The sequence below is a fragment of the Myotis daubentonii genome, chromosome 3, assembly GCF_963259705.1.
Source record: "Myotis daubentonii chromosome 3, mMyoDau2.1, whole genome shotgun sequence".
Classification (NCBI taxonomy): domain Eukaryota; kingdom Metazoa; phylum Chordata; class Mammalia; order Chiroptera; family Vespertilionidae; genus Myotis; species Myotis daubentonii.
Window position 1 is genome coordinate 107,271,269 of NC_081842.1, and position 12,212 is coordinate 107,283,480.

At 39.2% G+C, this 12,212-nt stretch overlaps 1 protein-coding gene across 4 annotated transcripts in view; it reads left to right on the forward strand.

Moving 5' to 3' along the window:
• Nucleotides 1-12,212, forward strand: part of LOC132230554 (ceruloplasmin-like) — a 60,910-nt gene that overhangs the window by 17,760 nt on the left and 30,938 nt on the right. For all 4 annotated transcript variants that reach the window (XM_059688179.1, XM_059688178.1, XM_059688180.1 and 1 more), the window contains 7 exons: nt 141-352; nt 2,218-2,368; nt 3,234-3,446; nt 5,730-5,940; nt 6,744-6,883; nt 8,544-8,672; nt 11,132-11,238. In XM_059688179.1, the coding sequence (XP_059544162.1) occupies nt 141-352; nt 2,218-2,368; nt 3,234-3,446; nt 5,730-5,940; nt 6,744-6,883; nt 8,544-8,672; nt 11,132-11,238 (1,163 nt within the window). The remainder of the gene's footprint in view (nt 1-140; nt 353-2,217; nt 2,369-3,233; nt 3,447-5,729; nt 5,941-6,743; nt 6,884-8,543; nt 8,673-11,131; nt 11,239-12,212) is intronic.

Sequence of the window (12,212 nt, forward strand, 5' to 3'; positions counted from 1 at the left end):
GATTCCTTTGGCCCCTTTCAATTGTCACCCAAGGAGCTGCAAGGTGAGCAAGATACAGTTCTTGCTCTCAGAGATCTCACAGTCTAAACTAGAGTACTTTGCATAATAGATCTATTTTACAGATGGTTATTCCTTACTAGGTATCCCTCCAGCCTCCTCACATGTAAATCCTGGCACAACATTTGTCTATACCTGGCAAGTTCCAAGAGATGTGGGTCCTACCTCCACGGATCCCAACTGCCTGACCTGGTTATACTACTCCTCAGTATATGGGAAAAAAGACACCAACAGCGGTCTTGTAGGGCCTCTCCTGGTGTGCAGAGAGGGAAGCCTTGGAAAGGATGGCAAACAGGTGAGTCATGGGACCTATGTCCAGGTATGCCTTGGTGAGAGTTTGCCTGAGACAGAACTGCAGAGAAAAGGTAATGGGGCAATCAACAGCTTTCACTTCTGTGTGCTGATGTCTCCCAATTCCATCCTTTCCTCAACTCCAGACGTATATCTTCCTCTGCCCAATGAACACCCACCCTAGCATGTTCCACAAACATTTCTAATTCCAACTAACTATTTTAACTCTTCATCTCCCTCTAGATGGCTACTACCTCTCCCTCTCCTCTCTGAGTGACCCTCTTTTCCTCTATTCTGTAACACCAGTCACCAAGTCTACAATACCATTGCCTTATTTTAGGCACCATTATCTCTTTCTGAATTCCTTTAACCTCCTAACTCCTGTCCCCACTCTAATCCTGCTTCAATATAACTCCACACGCCTTCCTTTCAAATCTAGTTACAGCACTCACCACACTAAAAACTACTCCACCATTTCTTGACTCAGACATCAACACATCAGACCCTTCTGATCCCTCCAGATTCCTGCATCCCTCCCTACCATTCTGGTCTTGCTGCACAATTAGCTTATTAGTCCCTGAGTAAGGAAGGCTAAGTCATATCCCTTTGACTTTGCCTTTCTTCTGTCTGGAATCATCTTTCCTCACTGTTTCACCTGCTAAAAGTGAAGACATTTTTAAAACTCATACTGAGGACTCCTTCCTGCCCTTCAAACAATATCTCCTAACTAAAGTTACTTAAAGTTCCTGCAGGTTGTCATAGTTCCTTATCTATGTTTTCATTAAAGCACTTATTCATGCATTTATTTTTATTGGTGACTAGACCATAAGTTCCTTGAAACCATACAGGGGTTTTATTCACTTACAAGAGGACCAGCATGCATGAAATCATACGCGAGTAGCTCACTTGCCTCAGCTGGCCACCCTGCCCATTGCCACTCATTGCTAGTGCCCCGCCCTCCACAGCTCGTAGCTCTCCCCTGCTTGTAGCCCTTTGCCATTTGTAGCTCTCCACCCCTAGTAACTCACACCCTGCCCTGCTCGCCATGAGAGCTGCTGCTCGTGGGCTGGGGTGGGAGGGTTGGGGGGGACCGAGAGGTGCTCAATGTACCTTCTGGTGACTGGTCGTTTGGTTGTTACAGCGTTACAGCATTACGACCATTGGCCTTTTATAATATAGATTGTAACAACCATAACCCCTCTGTGGCATGTCGTAGGTGCTCAGTAAATGCTTGATGAATGATTTTCCCTCATTCCTCACTCACAAATGAACTAATGTCTAAATTATTTTCTACAATTATAATTAATGTGTAATGAAGCCTTGTAAATTCACCAATATAAATATATTTATGATTAAATGTATATTTTATCTTAAAATGTGACTATATATTTGTATTAATTTATATAAAGTCATTTAGAAGTCTCATAATTCTAACATACATGTAATTTTTATCCAAAAATAAAAATATTATATATATTTAATTTATTCATAAACCCTAAAATGCAAACTTTCTAGAATTTAGAATTAAAAACATTTTATTTAACTTACTTTCTATAAAGCATGCTATGAAAAGTTACTATCTGTGATTATCTGATTATATAATTTATTTTTATAACGTTTCAGATGTGGAAATCCCTAGAGTAAGAGCTTTAAATGAAAACAGCTGTAGAGATTTCCCTAACTTGTTAGTTCTGATAAATCCATTCATTGGGATTCATGCCTTTATATAAATGCCTGTAACTGGGGAGGTCAATTGATCACAATATCTAGGAGTACACAAATATCATTGTATATAAAATCTTGTATTCAGATCAATCATTGGACCATCTATATTCTATGTCTATTCTTTTTTTCTATTCTCATTCGCAGAAGGGAATAGACAAAGAGTTTTACCTACTTGCTACAGTATTTGATGAAAATGAAAGTCATCTCCTGGATGAAAATATTAGAACATTTACCACAGAACCTGAAAATGTGGATAAAGAGGATCAAAGTTTCCAAGATTCTAACTTAATGTACTGTAAGAAAACGTTTAATTTATACGATAGATATATTAAGCAGTTGTTTAATTTCATTATGCCTAAGGAATTACAGATCATTTTTAAAAATGCACATTTCATGGCCCAATGGTTGGCTAATATGTTTCATGTTACATTTAAGTATAATTTCCCAATAAAAATATTGTCTACCAAGGTTATTATGTTAAATTCAATTTACCAAATATTTACAATGCCGTTTTCGTGCAACATATTGTTTAGTTATAACTACATGTAAGACAGAAAAGTCCTGTATTTCTCTATTGACAAATTAGTGAAGTAGTTGGGTGGGGTATTTGTTGAGTTGGTTGGTTGGTAGTTTTGGAATAGTGTTAGATGTAGTGGGAAAAGGGTTGGTCTGGAGACTTGTGCTCTTCTCTTAACAGTTCCATTCACTAGCTTAATGACACTGAACACTTAACTGCTCCTCTGGCCTTAGTTTTCTGAAATCTAAAATGAAAAGATTGACTCTGGTCATCTTAATATTCTTAAATGAATGAATTGCTTTATGACTAGTTCTCTGTTGCGTTTCAAGAGATGTCAGTAGCCCTAGCCGGTTTGGCTCAGTGGATAGAGCATTGGCCTGTGGGCAGAAGGATCCTGGGTTCGGTTCCAGTCAAAGGCATGTCCCTCGGTTGCAGGCTCCTCCCCTGCCTGCGCCCTGGTTGGGGTGCCTGCAAGAAGCAACCAATAGATGTGTTTCTCTCACATAGATATTTCTCTGTGTCTTTCCCTCTCTCTTCCACTCTCTCTAAAAATCAATGAAAAAATATCCTCAGTTAGGATTAAAAAAAAAAAAGACGTGACAGTAAATTCAATTCTCTTGTCTTTGTCTCAAATGTCTTGCAGCCATAAATGGATACATGTATGGAAATCTGCCAGGACTGGATATGTGCATAGGAGACAACATTTCATGGCACATTCTTAGTGTGGGATCACAGAAGGACTTACATGGGATATACTTTTCAGGAAATACCTTCATTTCCGCAGGAGAAAGGGGGGACACTATGGCCCTGTTCCCCCACACTTCCGAGACACTTTTAATGACACCTGATTCCACAGGTAAGTGGTAAATCTTCTCCTTCAACCAGGAACATGAAAAACAGTGTCATTATATGCACTGGATATTGTTTGTACAGAAGAAAAAGAGAAATGACATAAATAGTTCTTGGAAAATTGTTGCTCTTTTCCATTTAATTTATGAGAACACTGGTATATCATCTTTCTGTGCATAAAAATCTTCTCATTCTCTCCCAGTTTTTTCTTCCTGGATCCAGGCTTTAAACCAACCCACACTACTCAAAAACAGTGAAGATGTTTTGCAGCATTTGACCTTGTCTTTTTTCAACTATCTGCTGCATTTCTTACTCTCCTGTCTATTTGTTTGCCAGGACTTCCTTCTGCTTCTGCCTTATCCTCCTCTCTCTGCCTTCCTCTCCTATATCTCTCCTTGCTAGCTTTGCCCTAAAGGAAGATGTTTTGATTTCAATGAGGTTGATTGTTGGTGGAAAATATTTTTTTAAAATACATCCCATATCAGAGAATTGTTGTGGGGATCAGAGGAGCCAGCCTCCATTCTAAACCTAACACCCTCATTTGTAAAATAAGTATTGTAATAATTTACAACTTACAAAAAAGGAATAGGCAATGATCAGATCCCATGAGATACAAGAAGTAAAGATGCAGTAAAGTGCCTACAATATGTTGGACTTTAAAGAATATGTTAGTGTCTTCTTTTATCCTGCAGCTCCAACTTCACAAACACACACAAAATCATCTATCTTGATCAAAAACTACTGGCATCAATCAAATACTGTCTACACAATAAACTAGTTACCTATAAATACCATGGATTTGTATCTTAACTCTTTGTAATGCCACAGATTCATTTGACTACATTTTCTATATTCCAAAACTTTTAATTTTGCTTTTCAAACAAACAAAATCTGTGAATAAGTGCAATTAAGGAGGAGGAGAAATCTTTCTCCAACACTCTCTTCTCTGTTGCAGGCATTTACTCAGTGGCAAGTTATTGCCAGCCCAGCCCTACTCCTTACTCTCTTTTCCCCTGAACTTAAAAAAAAATTGTCTGCTCTTTATTCTCTTTTGTAAACAATATCATTTCTAATAAACATGTGGAGACATCAACTACATGTCAAGCACTGTGCTATACGAGAATCATTTTATCCTAAACAAGCTCTTTCCTAACCCTCTGAATCTGAAGGTTTTTCTTCCTTGTCCATCTTCTTGAATCTTACCTTCCATAAAAATTAATAACAACAATAGAAACATGTAAAGAGTTGAAAGAGAGAGTTATTGCTATGAAGGTAATATTAAGCAGGGTCAGAATGTGATGTGCATAAAATTTACCAAAATAAAAGATAATCTGAATTCAGGTGGAATTCACTGTTCTAAACCAGGCTGGGTTTTTTATTGTTGTTGTTGTTGTAGTGGTGATTTGTTTTGGTCATGGTTATTCTTTGGAGTTTTTCATGTATTAAACTGAATCCTTTCAACTTCTTTTCACTCCTGCCACTACCTCTATGATCTAAGCCACCATCATCTCTCATGGATGATTTTAACAGCCTCCTAACAGGTATCCTTTCTTCCACCTTACCCACTACAGTTTAGTCTCAGCACAGAAGCCAGAGTGCCCATATGTCACTCATCAATTCAAAATTCCACAATGGCTCCCCATTTCACTAAGTAAAGGCAACAGACTTTTCAGTAGCCCCCAAGGGCCCATGGGACCCAGCCCTCCTTTCCCCACCAGTCTTCTCTCCTGGTACTCTCACACTTGCTCACTCCACCCTAGGCACACAGGCCTCTTATAAGGTCCTCAATTGCACCAATTAGACCTTCTTCATAAGGGTGTTTGCTACCTGCTTCCCCTAGATCTACTATTCACCTCTCATGAGTCTTTGCCCAAATGCCACCCTCCCATCAAGGCCTATCCTAATCATCCTATAAACATTGTCCATTGCTCCTTTGAGCCCACTCCACCCCAGAATCCTCAACCTTCCTTACACTGTTATACTTTTTTCTTTGATGCATAGCATTTATTACCTTCCAACATACATAAAAGTTATACTATGTCTATAAGACCTTGCAATATAAACTGTAAGGACAAGGATTTTTAACTGTTGTGTCTATTGATGTTTCTAAAGTGCCTTGAAATATGCCTGGCATAAAGAAGATACTCAACAAATATTCATAAAATTAGTGAAAGAATGAATGAACTATCTTACTGTATTTCTTTGGGGGTTTATACCTTACAGATGACTTCACAGAGAGAAAGAAGTCTGAATGCAAAACTTTCTGAATTATTTTCTTATTTACCTCTAGGAATTTTTGATGTGGTTTGTCTGACTTCACAGCATTATCAAGGAGGCATGAAACATAAATACAAAGTGAGGCAGTGTTCAGAGCAATACCCTCATCAAACGCAGTACCAAAAGGAGAAAATTTTTTATATTGCAGCTGAGGAAGTTGTGTGGGATTATTCTCCTAGCAGGACATGGGAAAGAGAACTGCACCATTTACAAAGAACGGAGAAGTATGGTGATAACTTCAGTCTCTAACTAGGAAGGCTTCATCCTGTAGTTTCTCACCCTTTCTTTTCAGTGTGTGTGTGTGTGTGTGTGTGTGTGTGTGTGTGTGTGTGTGTGTTATAATTTTTTGTGTTTGGTATGGTATGTATGTGTACTATGCATGTATGTGATTGGTATGTGTTTATGGCATGTGTGTGTTTAGGATACATTCAAATTTTGAAGTTACAAATAACTTCAAAATGTGTGTGTGTGATACCTTAAATTCCAAATGACTTAAAATCTTTCTAAATATCTAAATAACTTCTGTGCATTGTTTCTTCTTGTCTCTCTTTCCATTTCTTGCATCCTATTTTCCTTTTGGGTGCTACCATCCAAATGTATCACTTTGAGGTATAATAAACATATTTTTTAGCTACATTTAACATTTGGAATCAGTCAGATTTTCCTTTTGTCTACATTCATCTCCATCTACATCTGTTCCTCTGAAAACCTCAAATTAAAGACACTAATTTTCCTTTTAGTAAAATTTGATTTCTAACTATAGTTTTCTCTCTTACTATTTATTCATTTATCAAAACTAAAGTTTTATTCTGAAAATGTGTTTTAAAGTATGGAATAAATATTCAACAATCTTACCAGAATGAATATATTTTTAAAAAGAAGAATTACTTTCCAAGGTACAATAGCTTCTAGATATTAATAAATTACATTATTTCAATAAGAAGTTCTTCCATATGAGAATGTATCTAATTTAATTGTTAAATTAACTAATTTTGTGGGGTTTGTTTTTATTTTCATTTTCTTAAAGTGAAACAAACATATATTTGGATAAAATTGGGACATTTCTTGGGTCCAAATATAAGAAAGTTGTATACCGTCAATACGATGATATCACATTCACAAAGCAAACAAAAAGAAATGAAGATGAAAAGCATCTGGATATTCTAGGTATAGATATACAGTAAGATTGATCTGGGTATTTGCTTCTTGTCCTCAGCCACTAGAGATTGTTGCACACATTGGGAATACTGTCAAATCCCATCTTGTCAGAGAAAAATGCCTATAATGCTAACTCTAATTTGTTTTACTGGAAAAAAGAGTGGCTCAAGTATTGTTTAAAGGAAAGTAAAGAGACTAAAGAAAATTAATATGGTCAGTTTCACATTACTTGGCTTCTTGTATTCAGAATTCAAGAATTATGGATCTGGGAGGGACGTTAGATGTAGCATGTAGAGATAATTGCATTGAAATTAAAATGAAGCCCAGAAATTTGTCTATAGTGAGCAGGGGGACTTCTTTGCTTAAATTTGCTTTTAATTTAAACACTTAGGTGTTCCAATTCAATTTCATCTCTGTCCAAGAGTGAGGAAAATTATAGCCCTTTCTTCCAACCTTGACAGATCAGCTAGGAAACCTACACCACTGAGCACTCACATGTAACATTTTCATAAGTCACATGTCATTGTTTAGGCTTCACGTGGCGTTTCCATAGGTCATATGATGACTTCATATGTAAAATGACTTTTCCATATGTTGCCTAGTATTTCCAGAAGTCACATGGTATTTCCATATGCCCAATCTTGTTTGGTGCCTGCTATCTATGTATCTATCAAAGGGCATTTTTGGCATGGGATCCTGAGAAGATGGATTTACATGCTGATGAAGGGAATGGTTATTGTTCTGGACTTTTGAGCTTGCCCCTTTTTGAGGGAGGGAGACAGGGAGGTCTGTGCTATCTAGTACCCTCTGCTGGTAGGTGGTTCCCTATCTTTAGTAACAGCTGGATGTTTGTTTTCTCTAGGATTCTGGCCAAATGCAACAAGATAAATAATACAATATGATTCTCTAGATCCCATTATCATTTATACAACAAAAAATAAAACACTTTATATAAAAGGAAAAACAAGCACAGCATTTGGGAAGGTAGAATTACACGGACGTCAAAAAGGTGTTGACTTTAGCTTTAGTCAGTGTTCACCAGGTCTCTTCAGGGCTCTGATTTTAGTAATTATAGCACAAGTTTGAAGAGAGTTCTTACTGTTTAGTTCATCTCAAAATCATCTCTGTTTCAGAATTTTTAGAGCCACCAATTCAATCTGCTTTCAAATAGAAAGAAGATTTATAGCAAATGTTATACCTTCAGCTCTTGGCCTGGGATGAAAGAGAGAAAGAGTAAAATTAAGGGGTCTTTGGTCTATCAGAGAGAATATTACCCTGGGTCATAAAAAGGCCTTGTAGCTCCTTCCAATTTTCCACTAGGGTGAAGGGGGAAAAGAATTAAAGGCTTAAATAATGATGTTGGGTCAAGAAAGAAAGTAAAGTGCTCCATTTCTAAATTGTGTGCTTTTCTATGCATTAACTGATGCTCATCAAAGTAGGTTTTCTAGAGATGAAGCTTATAAAAATTCTAGATGACTAAAATTTTCCAGGCAAAAATCATGTTTTATATATCAACAATGATCCACTTGATAAATGTGTTTGTGTTTTATTTGGCACATGTTAAGGAAAAGGATAAGAATAAGTTACTCTGTAAATACTTGAGGACAGATGACTCATAATTCAAAATAAGTAAAGATTATTTACACATTTTTCTTCTTATATTTCCTAGGTCCTTTAATATTTGCCACTCCTGGTGAAAAAGTCCGGATTATCTTTAAAAATAAAGCCTCAAGGCAGTATTCTATTTATGCTCATGGAGTAAAAACACAGAATTTCACTGTTGTTCCAACACAGCCAGGTAACTGCTTTAGGAGGGGGGGGAAAAAAAAAGCTTTTATACAGGTCTATGGGGCTAATGTTCCTTCTTAAATATGGATGTAGTTCCAGGTGAGAAAGATCACTGGACTAGTAAGAAGGGTCTGAAGAGCTTGGGAGAGGAGTTCCTTTTGCAAATTGAGTTTGCTTCCAGGAGGAAGCACCATAAGCAAAACTTTCCAGTGTATACAATTTCTCCTCTGGAGCTACCTCCCTCCCACCTCTCCACCTATCCAGCTGCCAAGTATTCTTATATTCAATCTCTCCAACCCAAATGCTAAAGTAGGAGTTGAGTACAAGATGTAGTATGTGAGGAAGGGGCAGGGATAGAGTTGAGCTGCTACGAGGAAGTGATGAACCTCTTGTATTAATATTTCTAAGGCATCACCACTATAGAGCATGCCATTCACTTTCTCAACTTAGAAGAAAATGAAAAGTTTTTACCATATGCTTAGGAAGCTGACTCTGAAATGAAGATTTGTGTGCAGGTAGTGCTCTTGGGATCAATGACAGTGGAGAGAAAGAGAAGGAAGCAGAATTGATCAGGGGTGAGAGGTTGAACAGAGAAGCAGCCTCAATAGAAGTCACAGCCAACCATGCAAGAAGTTCTGAAGAGAGGGTGGCCCCAGCTGTCCTGAGCTGGGGTGAGAGAGCTGGCCCTGTATGTCCCTGTGTCACCAAACCGGTTCCATGCCAGGACCTGGCCCTGCACCAGCATGGCCTGGGACATTTCCAGTGTGAGGCAACCTCCAGGCTCCTGAGGAAAGATTTCAAGAATGATTTAGAGTGAGAATGAAAGTAAGTTTTATTCAGGTAGAGACAAAGAGGGGGGCCAGGACACAGGCACCGTTGTGAAAGAAGCAAGAGTCTGAGTGAACCGGGGCAACTCGCAAGTGAGTTGTGCAGTGAGTAAGTCACTTCTTGGGATTTTATGTGTTTCCAAGGGTAGGTTATTTCTGAACTTTGTGGTGCTAAATTCTGACTCTGTCTTCTTGCTGTGGGGGATGTCTTGTTCTTAATATGGTCCTTTCCAGAAGTGTCGTGGCCGTTCACCCTCTTGGCCCCCTTCTACTTGTGGTGAATTTCCATTACAATGATGGTGTAATGAGCTTTGGATCAGTATCTGGTCATTTTTTTCTTGGAATGATCTGGTTTTAGCCAGTCCTGTTGTTGTTGACTTCTGTGACCACCACAGGGATTTCCTGCCATGAGCTAGTTCTCTTTGATCATAAAAGGAGGTGAGAGGACCTAGTGGTTTATTGGCCTGTGATGTTGGCTCATACTTTCTCACTCCACTTATCAGAATTTTCCCCAAACTTCTTTCTATTCTGACTCCCCTGCAGCAGTCATTGGATGCAGGTTTTGGCAAGAAGGGTTTATAGCCAGTGGAGCCAGTCCTTTGTTGTTAAAGAGGGATCTAAGAGGGATATCCAGGATGTCCCCCATAGTTCCCCACAAAAACAAGAAATTCTAGAAATTAAGGGCATCAAGGAAAGAACCACTTGACGGTGGTTGAAATATTTTCTTTTGATTTTAAAAACAGTCTTATATTACAATGTGAATTGCCTATCAAGGGTGTTTGCAAGTCAGCACTATGTACTGATTAATCAGGAAAGGATCACATTCCCTGTATTCCACAGACACTTCTGAGTATTTGCTGTGTCCCAGGCAAAGTGTGGTGTGCTGGAAGGGCAGGGTAAAAAGTAAGTAAGTAGATAGTTAAAGACTTGGAAGTAGGGAGACTGGGGATAAGGTTGGTTAGTGGAGGATGAAAACTATGTCACAGGTACTTAGGAAAATTAATTTAATACTCTAGAAGTGGGAGGTGGAGGATTATACAGCAAGGGGTAAGAGTGGGGCATCAAAAGAACTTTCCTGCAAGAGTCAACAGGGATCATTCTGCAGGGATCATTTAAATAGTTCTGGGTAGAAAGGATGTCTACGTAATCCACAAATTGGAAAGTTCAGAGCTGGGATTCAAAACAAGTCTGTCATATTCTAACGCCTGAGTTATCATCACAACAATAAATGTTTGTTGAATGAATGAATTAGATATTTAATAACTGACATTTTTCAATGGCAGAATCGCTGTAAGGTTTTGTTCCAATTACCCTGACTACATAATAACCAACATCAAAATGACATTGAACTTGCCCAATGGCCCAGGTAATGCAACATCAAGGGCTTCATTTGCATCATCTCGTCTAATTTCTAAATTCCTGTCTTATGTGCATGTGGAAACAGAAACTCAGAAATATAAACACATTGTCTAAAATCACAAAGCTAGGAGCAGTAGATCCAGAGTGGGGGAAAAACAAAACAAAACGAGGACTCTGTTGCCAATTATTTGCATAGCTATAGTATCTTCTCATTATCTGGTTCTCCATACAGAAGTATGGTTTAAAAGATTCTATATTAATACAATGTATTTGCCTATTTTAGGAAAGATCCGAACATACATTTGGCAGATTCCTGAAAGAACTGGTCCTACCTCAAAGGACTTTGAATGCATACCTTGGTTTTACTATTCCACTGTGAACCTGGTTAAGGTAAAGTTTGAATCAAATCTCAGTTTTTATTCTATCTCCTCCTAGAAATTATAATGGAAGGAAGAATGAGTTTATTTTTTTATTTTTAAAAATCTTAGTTCTATGTAAAGTTTATATTAAGTAACCTAAATATTGCTCAGCTTTTAATCCTACACAGGCTTGCATCTTTCAAGAATAAATTATTGCATTATGATTACCTATATTTAGGACATTTTTCAAAATGTCACTATAACATCCTCTTTGTTTCATTGAGTCAGATCTGAGTAACAGAAAACAAAGTACGGAGTCTGAAAATTCTATAATTAATAGAAGTAAATATATACATACTAGAGGCCCAATGCATGAAATTCGTGCATGGGGGGGGGGGGTTGCCCCTCAGCCCAGCCTACACTGTCTCCAATCTTGGACCCCTGGGGGATGTCCCATTGCCAGTTTAGGCCCGATCCCTAAACTGGCAGTCGGACATCCCTCTCACAATCCGGGACTGCTGGCTCCCAACCGCTCACCTGCCTGCCTGCCTGATTGCCCCAACCGCTTCTGCCTGCCAGCCTGATCACCCTAACCACTCCCCTCCAGCCTGATCAATGCCTAACTGCTCCCCTGCCAGCCTGATTGCCCCCTAACTGCCCTCCCTTGCCAGCCTGATGACCCCCAACTGCCCTCCCCTGCCAGCCTGGTCTCCCCCAACTGCCCTCCCCTGCAGGCCTTGTCCCCCACAACTGCCCTCCCCTGCAGGCCTGGTTGCCCCCAACTGTCCTCCCCTGCAGGCCTTCTCCCCCACAACTTCCCTCCCCTGCTGGCCCAGTCACTGCCAACTGCCCTCCCCTGCTGGCCTGGTCACCCCTCCAACTGCCCTCCCTCCCCTGCAGGTCCAGTTGCCCCCAACTGCCCTCCTGCTGGCATGGTCGCCCCCAACTGCCCTTCCCTGCTGACCTGATCGCCCACAACTGCCCTCCCCTGCCAGCCATCATATG